This window comes from Mastigoproctus giganteus, chromosome 10 (genome assembly GCF_048544385.1).
Source record: "Mastigoproctus giganteus isolate SK-2022 chromosome 10, ASM4854438v1, whole genome shotgun sequence".
In the NCBI taxonomy this organism is placed as follows: Eukaryota; Metazoa; Arthropoda; class Arachnida; order Uropygi; family Thelyphonidae; genus Mastigoproctus; species Mastigoproctus giganteus.
In genome coordinates, this window is record NC_143584.1 from 51,946,060 (window position 1) to 51,965,557 (window position 19,498).

A 19,498-nucleotide genomic window follows, 5' to 3' on the forward strand; every position below is an offset into this window, starting at 1 on the left:
GTCCCTCAGGGCTCAGTGTTGGGTCCATTATTGTTTTCTGTATTCATAAATGATATTGATGATGGTATATCAAGCTTAATGTCGAAGTTTGCAGACGATACAAAGGTAGGCAGGGTTTTAATAACAGTAATGGCAGTGTGCTACTGCAACAGGATCTAGAATATTTGGGCCGATGGGCTTCGAGGTGGCAACTGAAGTTTAACATTGACAAATGCAAAGTACTGCACGTGAGTAGAAGTAATCACAGAGAAACATACCAACTGTGTGGTACTATACTTATGATGGTAGAAGATGAAAAGACCTGGGCATGATTGGGCAGTCAGATATGAAGTTTTCTGAGCAATGCAGACAGGCTGCCAGAGTAGGTCATGGGCCAACAGCCGGGAAATGGAAGTGATTATCCCTTTGTATAAGGCAGTGGTCAGGCCACACCTTGAGTACTCCTTACGCCGACAGGCTAGCCAAGTGGGTAAAGTGCCTGCCTGGCAACCCAAAGGTCGCAGGTTTGAATCCCGCCTCGGGCTTGGATCAGAGTAAACGCACAAACTTTGGGAGGTGCATTTTCGCCATAGAAACCGATGCGCCAACAACTAACAAAAAAAAAAAAAAAAAAAGTTACTCCATACAGGTCTGGAAGCCTCATTTTAGGAAGGATGTTGAATTCCTTGAGTGTGTACAGAGAAGGGCAACAAGATTGGAGGGGAATGACGGGGGGTCCTGTTACCAAGAAATGCTCAATTTCTGCAAATTGCGGCATTTGGAGATTAGGCACCTGCAAGGTGATCTGATTAAGGTGTATAAAGCCTCAATAGTATGCTGAATTCTGATGGGATTCTTCCCCTTGTTCAGATTATGAACCTAAGGGGGCATAAATTCAAATTGAGGAAAGACAGTTGTAGAATTGATGTGTGGAAATTTGTCTTTAGCCAGCAGGTGGTTATTTGCTGGATGCTGGAACAAACTTTGGTCTGTCGTTGTGAAAGTTGATAGCTTAAATAAATTCAACAAAGAACTGGACAAACTTTTAGAGGGAAATGGTTTGTTTTTGTGGGTTTTTTTTTTTTTTGGCTGATGCCATATCAGCTCATCTGCTTGCTTTCTTGCATCACATGCCACTGTTACTTCTACTATTGAGCATTTTCTCATCATTTGCAGTTTGTCAGAACCTCTCTCTCTACCTGCACTTACTCATAATAGTTTCAGCCTTCTCTAAGTTGCCTCTCCACAACCGCCAACATTTTATAATTTGGTAATGATTGGGTTGAAAAATTTTACTATATCTACAAACAGCAGCCACCAAATTTTTATAAACCTCACCAAAAATTGAAATCGTGTCAGTTAACTCTGAAAAAAAAAGCAATTTTGTATTGGCTCCCATAATATCACTTTAACAAATGCCATATTTTAAACAATGAGATAGCCATTGTAGAACCGGAACTCCTGGAGCAGAGACACATGGATACAGGTGTATGCTGTACCACACTGGATATTCACAACTGTGTAATTGTTATGATTCCTATAGTAGAACAGCACTGGTCATGTATTTCTCACTTCTCACTGAAAAAACACTTGAGATTTATTTTACTCTAGTACTTATCAGTCATCATCATCATCATCAGCCATTTTCAATCCACTGCAGGATGAAGGCCTCTCCAGCAACTTTCCAGTTCCTTCTGTTTTGAGCACTGGCCATCCATTTACTACCCAAAAACTCATGAATTTCATCTATCCATCTCCGCCTTTGTCTTCCAGGTTTTCTTCTAGCTCCTCTTGGGTACCATTCTGTTATTTTCTTAGTCCATCTGTCATCATGTCTTCGAGCTATGTGTCCTGCCCAAGACCATTTTAGTTCTATAGTTTTGATAAGAATGTCCTTTACTTGAGTTTGCTGCCTAATCCATGTGTTTCTCTTCTTATCTAACAGTCTGATTCCCAATATAATTCGTTCCATTCTTCGCTGTGTAGTTCTCAGCTTCTCTTCCATTCTTTTTGTGAGTGCCCAAGTTTCACTTCCATAAGTCATGGTGGGGAGTATACATTGATTCATTATTTTACGTTTCAGACAAACTGGGATATTGCTCTTCAGTATGTGACTATATCCTGAATGCTATCCATCCAAAATTTATTCTTCTCTTGACTTCCTTCCATCATTATTACAGCTAATAACTTGTCCCAGATAAGTATATGACTCCACCTTTTCAATTACTGCTCCTTCAATCATTATTTCCCTTTCCGTGGCATACTTGTTCATCATTACTTTTGTTTTAGCCATATTCATCTTTAGTCCAAAATCCTTACTAACTGTGCATAACTGATTAAGATTTTCCTCTAATTCTTTGGGATCGTGGCTTATAACCACAATGTCATCTGCAAATTGTAAATGGTTTAGGTACTCTCCGTTCACATTGACTCCTTTCTGCGACCAGTCTAATCTTCTGAAAGCTTCCTCAAGGGCAGCAGTAAACATCTTCGGAGATATTGTGTCTCCTTGTCGAACTCCTTTCTCGATTTTAAATTTGTTACTGTCTTTGTCTAGTCTAATAAAGCAGGTAGCACTCTCATATATTTTCTTCAAAATCATAATATATGGGGTATCTATGCCTTGTCTTTCCAGTGCCCGAAACATTGCCTTATGCTGTATGGAGTCAAATGCCTTTTCATAATCCACAAATGCCAGGCATAATGGTGTTTTATATTCATTTGCTTTCTCCATTAGCTGTGATATTACGTGAATGTGATCCATAGTTGAGAATCCTGTCCTAAAGCCAGCTTGCTCTTTCGGTTGATTTTCATCAAGTATTCTTTCTAATCTGTTAGTAATGACCCTTGTGAACAACTTGTAGATGTGGGATAACAAGCTAATTGGTCTATAATTTCCAATTTCTGATTTATCTCCTTTCTTATGCAGCAAAACTATGATTGCATTATTCCACTGCTTAGGCGTCACACCTTTTCTAATGCACTTTGTGAAGAGACTTGCCAGTTTTTGTGTTATGTCTCTTCCTTCCAATTTTAACAACTCTACAATAACTTCATCTTCTCCCGGGGCTTTCTGATTCTTCATTTTCTTCAATGCATGTTCTACCTCATCAGGAAGAATATCGGGTATGTCGTATGTGTTGCTACTTTTCAATCCATCTTCCCGACTGCTGATATCATACCATCGCTCCTTGTATAATTCTCTATAGTAGTCTTCTGCTATTTGAATTATGCCTTCTCTGCTCTTTATAAGTACACCATCACTATTCTTCAGTTTCAGTATCATTTGTCTTTCTGTATTACTGCTCATGGCTGCTGATTTAAATCCTTTGTTTTCCCTTAATGCTTGTTCTACTTTTCTTGTGTTAAATCTTCTTATGTCCTCTCTGAGTCTCTTTCTAATGGCTTTGCATAACTCAGTATACTCAATTTTCTCCCTGTCAGTGTTTTTCTTGCTCTTCATTTGTCGTCTTCGGTTCATCATGACAAGTGTTTCTTGACTAATTTTTTCTTCTTTGGATTTCTGTTTCCCTATAGGTTTCTTGGGCTTTATCACTTTCAGAAAGTTCTAATATTCCTCGTCGATATCTTGGTCCTGAGCAGTCTGCAGAAGCTCAAACTTGTTCTTAAGTTCCAGTACATACTGCTTTTTCTCCTCCTCTGTTATCTCAAAGACCTTTGTATTATTACTAGAGTCAGTTTTTTCCTTTCCTTTCCTACATCTATATCAAGTGTACATCTTACCATTCTGTGATCACTTCCAACATTTACCTTATTCAGGACGGTAACATCATTCACAATATACCTTCTGTTAGTGAGGATGAAGTCGATTTCATTAGTTGTTAAACCATTTGGACTCTTCCATGTCCACTTTCTGTTCACCCTTTTCTTGAAAAAAGTGTTCATTACTGACAGTCCTTGAGATTCTGCAAATTCCACAAGTCTTTCACCTCTTTTATTTCCTTCACCAATTCCAAAATTTCCTATAGTTCCTCTTTCTGCGCTGTTTTGCCTTTTTCCAACCTTAGCATTGAAGTCCCCCATAATAATAGTGTAGTGGGTTTTCTGCTCATCTAGAAGACTCTCAATTTCGGTGTACATTTCTTCAACCTCATCATCATGGCTCGATGTTGGTGCATAAATCATTATAACCTTTAGCTTGTACCTCTTAGAAATGTTGAGTATTAGTCTTGACACCCTTGGTGATGTACTTGTGAATTCCAAAATGTTGTTTTTAAAATCTTTATGGACCAGAAACCCAACTCCACCTTCACTCCTTTCACTGTTTCCATTAGTATTTATTTCCATAAATACTTATCAGTATTTATAATAAATACAAGTTTTTAGTGTTAATACAAAAATTCATCACTAAATTCATTGTTAATACATTTTTTTTTTTTTTGTGTTGTTTAAAGCTCATCTTATTATTATGACATAAATTTTAGCATAAATATGTTTTGCCTTTTACACAGTTTTGTAATTTATGGTTAACATTTAATATCTCAAAAATAGACTTTTGAGACATATTTTTAGAAACTTTTTTTTTTTTTTTTTAATTTAATTTCTTGTATTTAGCCAGAAAATGTCGTTTGTTACATTTGTTCGCCCAACCAATGTTTAAGTAAATTGTACATAAAAAAAATCTTACAGGATTTTACAACTGGAATTTTAGCAGTCAGCACTTGTAGCATCTACATCCGATATCTCCGTGGCTTTCTTATCGATATTCTAAAGCACATTTCTGAAAGATGGCAGTATAATCCCTTAAATTAGTCTCCTTGAGCAATGGGAAATGCCAACATCAATCTTTCCAGTTTATGACAATAGCATGGGGACGAATACTTTGCAGAAGACTAGAAGTCAATTACAGAATTATTTTAATTAAGCAACTAGATATCACATTCCTCCTGAGCCTACTGTTAAAATATTTATAGACTGCTGTATATGAAAGATTACTGTCCAGGGAGCAGTGCATATAAAATTCTTGTTCTTGCAGAGTAGGAAATAGAAATTTTAGATCATGGAGAATAATAGAGACTGCTTTTCTTAATGTGCCGATCAAGAGGAGTATTTTCTTGATCAATAGAACTTAATTTTATCCCCTTGTAGTATTTTACAGAATTGTCATAATCTAATTATATTGCAAGTTTCGTTGCATTATGTTAGGTTAGGGAAATTTAGGAATGAGAAATCTCAGGTGCAACGAGCTATGATTTGCTACTTGGGCATCTAAAACACTAATGGAACTGATATTCAAATGCACTCATGAGTCAAGTGGTCCAATTTCATTGAAGTCCTGTCATTCTGCAACAGTCATATCCTTTGCTTGTACCTTCATGATGATGGGACTGTTAGTAACCATAGGTATTCCCCCCCCCGTGCATGTACAAGTCCTTAAAAACTGCACCTAGTATACTGGAAGTGACTACCTAGATATTCAAGTGGGACAACCACATCACAGAGGAGTGCCACTCCTCTCTTTCACCAGCTAATGCTAGGTGGTAGATGACTCTCATGAACTGGTGCAATACCACCACTTTGCTTATTGGAAGCTTGAAGAGGTGAAACCAATGTTTAGTCTCCAGACCAAAGCTCTGGCAACCCCATCTCTTCCATAATGCAATATGATTGATGTCTTTTGAGGTTATGATGGGCATCATGCCAAGTTCCAGTCTTCCTTACATTACAAGGGTACAGGTCGATCTAAAATGGTTTTTCCAGGCTCTCTGGGTGCTAGATAGTCCACTGGACAGAACCTACTGTTAACTCTCAAAGAGGCATTGAGATCAGCAAGTATACTATCTCACTGCCTCTATTTTGCCTGCCAGTAACTGGAGGGAGTCCAAGTAGTATATATGCAGGGGCATAGTCAAGGCTACATTATGTTAAGGAGTTAGGTATATTCTTACTATGTGTATGTGTGTGTGCATGCACACCACATTCAAAACTTTTATTACTACACACAACAAATCCCTCCCCTCTGCTTTTAGTTAGCTACTGAATGCATCATGAATAGTCAGACATAGAACAAACTTATATGTGATATGATCGAACCTCCCATAAACTTCCCCATTCATTTCACATATATACATGGTCTCAATTCCAATCTCAATGATTTCCATTTATTTCTACCTACATTGTGCCAAACCCCACTTAATTTTTTTGAAAGAATCCCAATTATTGGTTGCTTCAACCACTGCTCATCTGAGTTGTTCTAATTATTCATTGTACATTTCCTTTTGCTTCAAAGACTTGAAGTACTTTTGCATACGTCAACTCTAAACATTTTTTCTCGAAGACTTAGTCATTTTAAAACTCCTCTTTTTGATTTTCTCAGGCTTTAAAATGTCTCTACTCCATTTTGTCAAATTCATCTCTTGCTTCTATCATTCTCCCAGCACCTATAATCACTTGGAACTCTTTGACTTCCTTTCTTTGTAACTTGACTTTCTCCAGTTCTGCTTCCAAGAGGGATGTAATTTCCTTGGTGATTTTAATGTTCACCCCTCCAGTTGGCTTCAATTGTTTTTTAGTTATGTGAACCCAGCTTATTGAGATGCTGAGGTTTTTCCAGCTACTAATGAACACACACAAATTGTTCATTTATGTACCAGAAAACCTGAAAATCCTAAAACACATTCAACACTCTTATCTTTTTTGTCACAAGCAACCCTTCAAAATACATAGTTAAAGTGAGTGGCCTTCTAGGTACTTCAGATCACAACGTGACAATGTTCTCTTCTCCAATGGAGCCTTTATCTTGTGTCAGTTCTCAGATTCGTGTTGTTTGGCCTTACAGGAATGTGAAACAGGATGATATATCATCTGCAAACTTTTCCAAGTTTGCAGATGATACAAAGGTTGGCAGGGTTGTCAAGGACACTACTGACACTATGCTGCTGCAACAGGATCTGGAAAGGTTGAGCAGATGGGCTGAGAGGTGGCAAATGAAGTTTAACATTGACAGATGTAAAGTACTACACATGGGAAACAGCAACCCCAGAGCAAGGTATCAACTCTGTGGTACTACACTGACAGTGGTAGAGAATGAAAGGGACTTGGGGGTGATTGTGCAGGCAGATATGAAGTTCTCTGAGCAGTGCAGACGGGCTGCAAGAGTAGCTCATGGAGTATTGTCAATGATATACAGGAATTTTTCCAGCAGGGATAAGGAGGTGATTATTCCATTGTATAAGGCAATGGTCAGGCCACACCTAGAGTACTGTATACAGGTCTGGAGGCCTCATTTCAAGAAGGATGTAGAGCTGCTGGAACGAGTACAGAGAAGGGCAACAAGATTAGTGAATGGAACAAAGGGGTGCTCTTACGAAGAAAGGCTTAAGTTTTGCAAATTACAGTGTCTGGAGACTAGGCACCAGCGAGGTGATCTGATAGAGGTGTATAAAGCCTTCTTCCTCTAGCCCAGAAAAATCACCTGAGAGGGCATAAATTCAAATTGAGGAAAGACAGATGTAGGATAGACGTGCGGAAATTTGCCTTTAGCCAGCGGGTGGTTGGTTGGTGGAACAGACTGCCATCCCTTGTGGTGGAGGTTGATAGCCTAAATAAGTTTAAGGCTCAGCTGGACAGGTATTTTGAACGAACAGAGGGGTGAAGTGGAAGTGGGTTTTTTTTTTTTTTTGGCTGATGCTGCATAAGCTTGCTTTCTTGCATCAAATGCCTCTACTAATGCTAATGCTAATGCTAATATGTGTGATTTGCAGTCCTGTTTTCCTTGGTTACATTACTGTTTTTAAATCATCTGATCCCAGTGTTTGTTCAGATCATGTCAGTAAAATTATTATTGTAGGTAGTGGTGTAGCTAAGTTTTTTGGGCCCTTAGGCAAGAAATCATTTTGGGCCCCTTATTTTTATTAAAATAAATTTTAATTAGGTATAATATTAAAAAATGTTGAATCATTTAAATAACATAAATATGTATTTTATTTACGATTTTTTTATAATTTTACAAACATCAAAAACATGAAAATTAATATTACAATATACTACTTATGAAATACAATTTGACAAGCATAAAAAATTATATTATAACTAATAAATTTACGAAAAAGTTAAAATGTTACTTTTAGCACTTTTACATTTGCGAAATCATTAATAAAATCCATTTTACTGGCATATTTATGCTTAATAACCATCATTTTATGTCTCATAGTCATTCTGGTTTTGCAGCATATCTTTTCTGTATATATTCTATGGGTACTGTTCTTCTCAATGGGCTTCTATAATTCCCTCACTCTCTCTCCAAACCAGTTTAAATGCATGGCACAACCAGTCAACATCCATTTACTGTCCAACTTCAAAATCACAGAAATACCATTTCCTGTTCCTGATTATCCCTTCAACTTCTGTGTTCTGGAACAGCCTTGCTTTGCATATACTGTATTTCCTAAAATTACAATCTACAGAAATTCAAGTCTAATATCAATTTTACAAAAGGTATATCTTCTGAATCTTCAACCTATGCAAGGTACTGAGTACTATAGTTTATAATACCCTTTGGGTTTGGAGTTTTCATAAAAAAAAAAAAAAAAAAAAAAAGTGAAGAATTGAATGAACAGAAAAAAATTGCTGCGGTGATGGCATCACATTCTATGCTTTAAGATAAAATAAAATAAAAAAATAAAAAAAAGGGTCTGATTTAAATCTCTGTATAATGTGCAGTTTGTTTGATAGTAACTGTTAGTACCATGCTTAGGAATAAGCAATGAAAGATATACATCACAGAGCTTGATTATAACTAGCCAACATAATTTTTACCTTCAAGAACTTGAATGCTGTTTTTAACCAGTTTTTTATGCATAGATTTCGCAAATCACCATGATAGTTTCACATCACGTCACAGTTATTAAATATAGAGAGAGTTATGTTTTACCAAAATATGTCAATTTTGCGTTATCTAACCAGTAATGCGGGACATACTGATTTACTTTAACAAATATAAGCTAATTCACTTAATTTTAGCAATCAATTCTGGTCTCAGTTTTCTTGTGATAAAATTCTTAGGTTCAAATTCATTATCTATTCTTAGGTTCAAATTTTGCATTATCTAACCAGTAATGCATGACATACTGATTTACTTTAACAAATATAAGCTAATTCACTTAATTTTAGCAATCAATTCTGGTCTCAGTTTTCTTGTGATAAAATTCTTAGATTCAAATTCCGATGCAAAAATTTACAATTTAAAGAGCGTATGCTCAGCGTTTTTGGTGACGATTTTTGTAGGCTCTGCCAAGGTTTTTCAAGTATTAAATGATCACAACATGTTCTGAATGTTGTAAATTTATCTTCCAAACAGAAAGAGCTCCTTGAGAGTAGGAGGTTGCAGCCTGCAACCATTGCGGCAAGAAAAGTTTTTGAAATATTTTGCTATGGAGGACAGTATGTGTGTTTGCAAAGATATTATTGGCCTTCTGAAAGAACTAGGTATTGTGCATACATAAATCAGATGAATGGGATTTATTCAGAGATGCTTCAAAATTAAGTTTAAAAGCAGTTTTGCTTCATTATGGCAACGAATTTTTATCAGTTCCTGTGTTTAAGGTTGGTTAAGACATCCACGGCAGATGTTGTTGGGATATCAGAGACATGGTGCCACTCAGATATAAGGGATACAGAATTGGAATTTGGGGAGTACAATGTATACAGAAAGGATATGAAAAGGGGGGTAGTTATGCTGTTAGTTAAGAAACACATAAAATCTGAGGAAGTGCATCCAGTTGACATAGATGGACAGTACAATGTTGAGTCAGTTTGGTGTGACATAAGACTGGGAAAGCAAAGGTGACGGTAGGAGTTTGTTATAGGCCTAATGACTCTGATGAGTACAATGAACAATTATACAGAGAAATAGAGTAGGCCAGTAAATCGGAGTGTCTTATAATGGGGGATTTTAACTTTCCAGATATAGACTGGAACTTGTGGCTTGGTCACTCACACAATACCAAGGCTTTTGTGTATTTATTGGATGATTGTTTTCTACAGCAACATGTTAGAGAGGCTGTTGCTAGAGATGCTCTTGATCTCATTATCAGCAATGATTATTCATACATTCAGAATTTACAGATAAAGGAACCACTCGGTGGCAGTGATCACAGTGTACTGATGTGGAATTTACTTAAAGATGTAACTACCAATCAGATGTAAAGGGAAGGGTTTTTGCTTTTGTAAAGGCGACTACAGTGATCTCAGAGATTTTTTAGGTTCTATACAGTGGGACCAACTTATGATGTTATCAACAGCAAATTCTAAATGGGAAGCATTCAAGGAAGTAATTTTGGAAGCTACTAGGCTTTTTGTTCCAACAAAAAAAAAAAAAAGAAATACTGCTCTAGGTTTAGGCCCAAATGGATGTCAGATGATCTAATGAGACTGGTAGAGAAAAAAAATGCATGGGATGCACATAAATTGTCAGGCGACACAGAAGCCTATGGTAGATATAAGCTAGTCTCTAATCAAATCACAAAGGAGATTAGGCAATCGAAGGCAAATTATGAAAAATTTTTGGCAACGGCTGCAAAGAAAAACAGCAAAGACTGCTTTACTTATGTAAATCTAAAAGGAAGGAGATGAATCAGATTGGCCTACTTGATATCAATGGTTTGACTGTAGATGATCATTCTCAGAGAGCTGCTGAACTAAATGAGTATTTTGCATCTACATTCACACATGAGGAGTTATTCAAGGAGGGCCAGATGTTTATCAAACTCTAACAGAGAGTTTAATGATTTTGTAATAACTGAGAGCAAAGTAGAGGAGAAACAGTTGAAGTTAAACATAAGAAAGGCACCTGGGGTAGATGGGATCTATCCAGTTATATTAAAGGAGGTGGAAAAGGAAGTAAGAAAACACCTAACTATAATTATGAGAGCATCCTTGGACTCAGGGGAAGTCCTCACAGACTGGAGAAGTGCAAATGTACCTCCAATTCACAAAAGTGAATCAAAGGGTGACACAAGTAATTACAGATAGTTTGTAATTACTCGTGTCACCTGATAGTTTGACTTCTGTTCCAGGGAAAATAATGGAGTCACTGGTTAAAGAAGCATTTCAGGATCATCTAGACAAGACATCAGTAATAATTCAGACACAGCATGGGTTTGTTTGACCAATTAAATTGGTCAGACAAGACTTCCCCTTGCACAATATGGTCAGAAAGAAATTGGATGAAAAACTAATTTTGATATCATATACTTGGATTTCAGGAAAGCTTTTGATACTGTTGCACATGGAAGACTGTTGTACAAATTGGACTAATGTTATTAGTGGTGTCCCTGAGGATTTGGTGTTGGGCCAATTTTTGTTTTGCATATTTATCAGTGATATTGATGAAGGTATATCAAGCTTAATGCCAAAGTTTGCAGATGATACAAAGGTTGGCAGTGTTGTTAATAACAGTAATGACAGTATGCTGCTGCAACAGGATCTGAAAAAGTCGGAAAGATGAGCTGAGAAGTGGCAACTGAAGTTTAACATTGAGAAATGCAAAGTACTGCATATGGGTAGCACTTATCCCAGAGAAATGTACCCTGGGTGGTATCACACTCAGGCTAGTGGAGAATGAAAGATACTTTTGGGTAATTGTGCAGTCAGATATGAAGTTTTTTGAGCAGTGCAGACAGGCTGCCAGAGTAGGTAATGGGGTCTTGTCAGTGATATTCAATGAACCAGGAATTTTGTGAGCAGGGATAAGGAGGTGATTATCCCCTTGTATAAGGCAATATTCAGGCCACACCTTGAGTACTGCGAGCCTCATTTTAGGAAGGATGTAGAGTTGCTAGAATGAGTACAGAGAAGGGCAACAAAACTAGCGAAGGGAACAAAGGGATGCTCTTACGAAGAAAGGCTTAAGTTCTGCAAATTGCGGCTTCTGGAGACTAGGCACCTGCGAGGTGATCTGATTGAGGTGTATAAGGCCTTGAATGGATTGAGCAGGCTCAATGCTGATGGATTTCTTTCTCTAGCACAGATTTCAAATCTGAGGGGGCGTAAATTCAAATTGAGGAAAGACAGGTGTAGAATAGATGGGCAGAAGTTTGGCTTTAACCAGCGGGTCGTTGATTGCTGGAACAAACTTTGATCTGTTGTTGTGGAAGTTGATAGCTTAAATAAATTCAAGGCAGAACTAGACAAACATTTGGAATGAATGGATCAGTGAAATGGGAAGGGTTTTTTTTTTTTTTTTTTTGGCTGATGCTATATAAGCTTGCTTTCTTGCATCATGTGCATCTACTAATGGTAATACTAATGCTAATATTTCCTTCAGTTGGACTTAAAGAAAGTCATGAAAGCATGTCTAAGGTTCTCATGCTGTAAAACACCAGGGTTATGGTTGGAACATATGCAGTAATATTAAGGTTATTGGTTTGCTTTTTGGTTCACAAAATATTGTGGGACAGCCATGCGACAGAAGAACATTATGTTGTTCAACATTGAGACAAGCTGAACGAGTTCATATCAGGACAATGTAATGTAAAATATATTTCTGCCCTTGTGCATCAAACTGGGATTGATGAAAAATTTTGTGACGGGACTAGATACAGTAGGTAACTGATTTGCTTACTTGAGACATGTGTTTCCTAATTTAACATATGCCAAACTTAAGGAAAGAATTTTCATAGGGCCACAAATTTAGAAACTCCTGAAAGACGATGTGTTTGAAACCCAGTTAGAGGAAGTTGAATTGGTAGCTTGGTGATTATTTAATGTGGTAATACATGGTTTTTTGGGTAATGGGAAAGAAGAAAAGTATGAAATGTTGGAGACTAATTTACGCTACACAATCATGAGCTGTCGAATGTCGTTGAAAATTCTTTTTCTTCATTTCAATCTCAAATTTTTACCTGAAAATCTGGGAGATGTGAGTGATGAACAAGGGGAACCATTTCATCAAGGTATTTCCACAATGGAAAAGGTACCAAGGTTGCTGGGATCCTGTAATGGATTACTGCTGGTTCCATGTGTGGGAGAGTAAGGAATACAAGAGAAAATAATCCCTTAATAGTAAACATTTTTAAGGACAATTATAGGTATGAAGATTATATATTATTGAAATATAACTATTTTGCTATGATTTATGATATTTTTTCCAAAATTAAATGAGTTATAGAGAATGTATTTTTTTTTACACTTGTATTACAGACTTGAATTATATGTATATATTCCTTTATTTTAGCACTAAATGTTGCTATATCTTTTGATGTAGATGTGATAGAAACTTTTTATGGTGATTTATGGAATCAGAACCTTTATTTCCTCCAGAATCATATATTTTAATTGCAGAGACAAAATATATTTTTTGTTGGCTAGTGTTATGAATGAACCAAATAATAGTATGGGCTTGGCACACCCAGGATCCTCAGCTGGATATCATCATTCTTCTCTCATTTGGTAATTCTCTCTCTCTCTCTCTCTGTGACTCAGGGTACCCATTTTTTTTTTTTTTTTTTTTTTGTCTGTTGCAGCATATGTCTCAGGCTTCCTTGCATCATATGACTAATAATAATAATAATAGCATAATTTCAGTGATATTGGAAATTACGCTACTTTGCAAAGCAAAAACTTGTGATTAGAAGTTAAAAATCTGCTCTTATACTTTTGAATGATTTGTTGAAAATCAAACATCATGTTGGATATCTCTTGTTGATTGTTCCTAACCACATCTTGGCAGATGCAATCATTCTGACTGTAAATCATATAAATTTTAAAGCAAGCAGTAAGGCTTAATATGTAACTTTTTGTAAAATTTATAGGGTTTCTGGGGTGAATGATATCCTCTAAATGTGAGGCTTACAATGCAGTGGACTTCAAAGCAGATAACGATTGACAGTGAAACCTGTTTTGGGTTTTCATTAATGATTCTACAATCTGTCCTCCCCACTACTGCCACCACTCAGTGGAAGCTAAAAACAGTATTTTTCAACTTTTTTGATTTCTTCCATACTGTTCATTGAGTGGTTCAATAACTGCTTTGTACACAACACAGAGATGGGTCTATGTAAGAAAATTTTGATTTTTTTTCTTCTCATTTCTCAGTGATTATACACATTCATTATGCAGCGGAGATGGAGGATACTCCGATGCCATCAAACAACTAATGCACTAACTAGCACATTCATTATGCCCTCTTTGAAAAGCCGTTTTTGCCATAAAATACAGCTTTCCTCTTGCAGCCATTACTTTAAGAAATAATAATGACTATTCTACCCCAAATGTATGCTTCCCATTCATCTTGAATGATATGGACTGTATTTATTTTGGTAACTGTTAGTAAGATCATAGCATGATCTTACCTAGCATGAACATTGGAGAGATCATAGCATGTTATATCATAAATATTAAAGATCCTCTGCTGGTAATTTTTTCAGTGTGCATCGCTGGTACAGTTGGCAGAGACTCTCACTGAAAAAAGCATTTATCCTTAATGGATAATGGCACCATTACTCCATTATTCTTTGTATTGAGAGTGGAAAAATCACTTTTTTTTAATTTATTCATTACAGTAATATTGTTAAGATGGCCACAGAAGTTGATGGAGAGGAATTCTATTATCTCAAAGCCAGCATGCAGTTGAGAACCACACCAAATCATGCAGTGAGGAGCTGACAGAGGTGACTATAACCGCTAATACAGTTGAGCAGTGGTGATGAAGAAAGTGGTTTTTAATCCTCAGATAACTACTGTTCATCATCAGAAATTCTTCAGTGCAGAGATTCTCACTGATAAAACACATGAGATTTATTTTATGCTCTAGTACTTATCTTGTACACTGGATGAAGATTTAATCCCCCTTCACCTTTTTTAGGCGCCTCCATAGCCAGGTGGGCAGGAGCAGCAGTGTGTAGCACATGCTTCTTGATTAGACCGGGGTTCGAGCCCGTGACCACCAAATACGGAGGATGCGGAAAGGTCAGGGAATGACCACCGCATATCCCGGAGCAATATGGCCTTAGTTGCTAATGCTCCTAAAAACCAAATAACGTAACAATAACCTTCACCTTTTTCAATGAACCCATAACATAAAGTGACCAGCTGTGCCACACTTGAAGGAAAAATTTCAGCACACATTCCCAGTTGCAAAATGCCTTTTGGATGGGTGTCTTTAATGTTAGTTACACCTCCCTGTCATGTGAATGCAAGCACGTCTTTGTGTTTTGTCAAGCATGCTATCACAGAACCAAGTATATGATCCCATCAATAGATTGATCCTGAGTATTTTGTTTTTGTTAGTATCAGTAGTTGCAAATTGATGAAGAAACAAGCTTATACTGCATCAGCAATTTAAAAAAAAAATCATCCATCACTTTTAATAATTTGTCCAGTTCTTTATTTAATTATTCAAACTTATTGAGAAAACCTTACTTTAAGTTTTGTTAGGCTCTTGTCCACAAAAATCATTCCCATGTAAAAATTCATGACAACACGTTGATCACTGACGGTGGAAGAATTAATGTATTTTGTTCTGAAGGAAAATGTAATGAATGGGAATGGGAATGACAGTATCTTTAGACATTTCTTTGAAAAGCACATTGATATTAGTAAGGGCACTAGAAGAATTAAATGGCTCAATTCTGCTTATCTACGAATAACTGCTTATGTGGAGGCAAGATTTTATCTTAATGAATTGAAATGAGAAAGAGAGAGAGAGAGTTCAGAATTAAAAATTTTTTTATATTATTTAGAAATATTCCTCATTAGCTTCTTTAAAAGTGTTCACTGTAAATTACTGTTATAATTAATTTGTAAGTTACAGCTGGGTTTTTTTTTTTTATTATTATTATCCTTTCTGTTTTCTAATAATATTGTGCAATTTTTACCTTTTACATCCAGCAATTCTGTTTTAATAATTAATACCCCTATGGTTTGAATATTCAAAATATAGTAGTATTCATTATTTGGTAACTACTTGAATATAGTAGTTACTAAAAACTTGAAATATTTTGAAAAAATAAGCATCTTTCTTATAATGTGACTACATTATAAGGGTTTTCTCTTAATCTGAATATGGTGTATTAGATAGCTGAGTTGTAAAGAGCAGAAGCAGACCACATGACTGTTAAATATGGTTACTGATTGTATTCAGCAGTCTTGTTGCTATCGAACAAGGTTGTCTGAAAATCATGTTTATGCTTATGTACATCATTAGTGTTATACAAGTATGTGCTCAGTTAAAATTGTTAAATCAACTTTTAATAAACTTGTATTTATTAATCATTTATTTTAAATAAACTTTTAATAAACCAGAAATGAATAACTTTTAATAAAAAGTTATGCATTCCTGGTTTAAAATTGTTATCATGAATTATTTTATTTATTTTTTTTATATATGATATATTTATTTTCTTTCAGTAACTGGCACAAGAACTTCAGATGTTGTAGCTAAACTTTTGAAAAAGGGCAAACCAGTACCAAGCAAAGACATTGATGTAGCTGTTAAGGATGACAAAATTGTTATTACAGTTAAAAAAACTGTCAGAGAAATAACTGAAGAATATGAGTTTTGCGTTGGGAATGAACAAGGAGAGGACAAAACAAAAATAAAAATTAACATTCTTGGTATGATATTGGTTTCAATTTATTTGAAGTAATTCATCATAGCCTTCAGTTAAAAATTGTTATGATTTGTTAGTATATTGAAAAAAGATTAAACAAAATGCCTTTTGGATGGATGTTTTTAATATTAGTTTCACCTCCCTACCATGTGAATGCATGCACGTGTTTGTGGGATTGCCTGATGTTTCAGGAACTGGAATAAGGGTGGATGCATGAAATAGAGATATATTCCCTCCCCCCAACTTTAACAGTTAAGCTGGGGTGCATAACTCTTTCTCCTACACTAAATACTGAACATTGCAAAAATGTTCATCATCTCCTCCTCCCCCCCCACAGATTCAAAAGCTATTCCTGTGTAGCAATTTTAATTCTGATGGAAATTCTGATTGGCTCTCTAATTAATTTAATGATAATAGCTAAATCTAAAGGTTTTCGTTCCTTTTCCATTAGTGATTGTGAATTATGGGAGATATATTTGACAACTTGGATTTTGTGCCATCTTAATGTGACAACAAAATATCTAAAGAGAAAACACAATGCTATGTAGAGCCTAATTTTTACTTTTTATTTATTTATTTTTTTTATTGGAGAAAGTTACAAAATATTTTGGATGGTGTGTATGTGTGTGTGTGTGTGTGTGTGTGTGTGGGTGGGTGGGTGGGTGGGTGGGTGGGTGGAGGGGGGATTGCCTGATGTTTCAGGAGCTGGAATAAGGGTGGATGCATGAAATAGAGATATATTCACTCCCCCAACTTTAACAGTTAAGCTGGAGTGCATATCTCTATCTCCTGCACTAAATACTGAACATTGCAAAAATTGTACATTATTATTTAATTTTATCTTAGTGTTCTGATAAACAAGGAATAAATTAAATTAAAAAAGATACAATTAAATAATGAAAAGACATAATTTCTTGGTGCCAAGTGATAGGGACCAAATGATTTTTCTTAAGTGACATATATAGTGATCTTACCAAGTGATTTCATTCTGTTTCATTTCTAGTGCCTTTCTCATCCTCAGTTCATTCTGTCCTTAACAGATTTAAGTAAGAATCCAGGAAGGAAAATCACCTTTCTTTTCTTAGTCATTTATTAATTTTCTTATCTAACAAACTAACTCTCCAGCCACTTGGGCACTGCTCCTGCCTCCCCGTGGTGAGGCCAGAAATCTGAGAGGAAAAATAATCCTTTCAGGGCTTAAAAGGAGCAACAATGGACTCGACAAACCTAGCTTCATCTGGAACTATGGATCTAACTGATCATAATGCAGCAAGATGATAATCCATATACTGCCAAAAGACAAAAGAAAGATGTGACCCAAACCATCTCTCCACTCTTTCTAATTTTTTCATTCTCTAACAGACCAGCCTGTTAGTAAACTTTCTCCCTTTGTAATAACAAAGGTGTCTTGAACATATAGCTGGTCCACCAAAAATGGTTTGCCGCTTGAAATCAGGTGACCTATTGATAGAAACAACAAATCACCGACATTCATAGCTTCTTCTTAAAACCACACCTTTTGGCAGAATTCCCATTAAAGTTACTCCACATGCCGCTTTAAATACATCAAAAGGGGTTATTGTGGAATGGTATCTCCTAAATATCTCTGAAGAAGAAATCATACAAGAGTTACAAAACCAGAATGTCATACATGCCAAAAGAATCCTTATTAAAAAGGATGGAAACCTGATACCAACCCGCACTCTCATACTTACTTTCAGCACTCCTAGCACTCCTTTCAGCAATCCAATAAGATGCTCCACCAACATCAGTCAAAGCAGGATACCTAAATTGCCAGGTAAAGCCATACATCCCCAATCCAATAAGATGCTTCAAGTGTTAAAAGTGTGGCTATTCCCAAACAGTATGCAGAGGACAAGCTATTTGTGCCACTTGTGGCTCAAAAGAACATAACAGTAAAGAATGCAATACACAATCTCGTCGCTGCCCAAACTGCAAAGGAGACCACCCTGCCTGTTCCAGAAACTGAAATATATGGAAAAGAGAGAAGCAAGTTCAGAAATATAAAACTGAACATAAGGTCACATACCAAGAAGCCAAAAAACAGATACCATTATTTCCAGCTGTTAGATCATATGCGGCGGCAGCAGCAACTGCAGTGCAGTGCAGAAAACAAAAGTAACAGCAACACAGACTGACATCTCAGTCCCACCTAATATCTCAATAGCAGACTGGGCACATAATCTCTTTCTACAAACAAAACCAAAAGTTGACCAGGCAATTAACACACCTATTATAATCTCACCAGATGCTGAAGATCCAACACCAACAAATAGTACAAATCCCACCAAACCTGTTGAAAAAACACAAAAAAATTCTGACACTATTGAAATTGATGAAAAGGAGCAAGAAGATGAACCAGTTCTGAACTTTACGCAACTGATGATATGGACGGTGATGGTCAACTAACTTTCCCTAGAAAAGAAAAAGTCAAAATAGATTGGTTGAAACAGGCAGCCCATTGTAAATCATCTGAATCAATACACTTCTTCAGTGGAATTGTCATAGGATTCGGATAACCTTAACGATATCAAAGATCAGATTTCCATCTATAATCCTTAAACAAACACTTTACAAGAAACAAACCTAACTCTGCATGTAAATATTTCAATCAAGCACTGCAATATATATAGGCAAGATCATAAAACTACAACTGCTCATGGAGGAGTTGCCATTTTGGTGGATTCTGATATTCCATCCAGCCATATTCAGCTGCAAACATCCCTTGAAGCAGTCGTGGTCTGCATTGTGATTGGAATTACTTTTACCATGGTTTCACTCTATCTTCCACCTAACCATACATATACATTGCAAAACTTTGAAGATTTGGTTAACCAATTACCATCTCAATTCTGTTTGATGGGGACCTTAATGGGCATCATACCATTTGGGGCTCTCTTCATACAGATAAACGCTTCTTGATTAGA

At 36.2% G+C, this 19,498-nt stretch overlaps 1 protein-coding gene across 2 annotated transcripts in view; it reads left to right on the top strand.

The window, feature by feature from the left end:
* LOC150079033 (twitchin-like) overlaps positions 1-19,498 on the top strand; it is a 2,795,346-nt gene that overhangs the window by 863,267 nt on the left and 1,912,581 nt on the right. For both annotated transcript variants that reach the window (XM_090382361.1, XM_090382360.1), the window contains one exon: positions 16,348-16,554. In XM_090382361.1, coding sequence (XP_090238487.1) covers positions 16,348-16,554 — 207 coding nt within the window. The remainder of the gene's footprint in view (positions 1-16,347; positions 16,555-19,498) is intronic.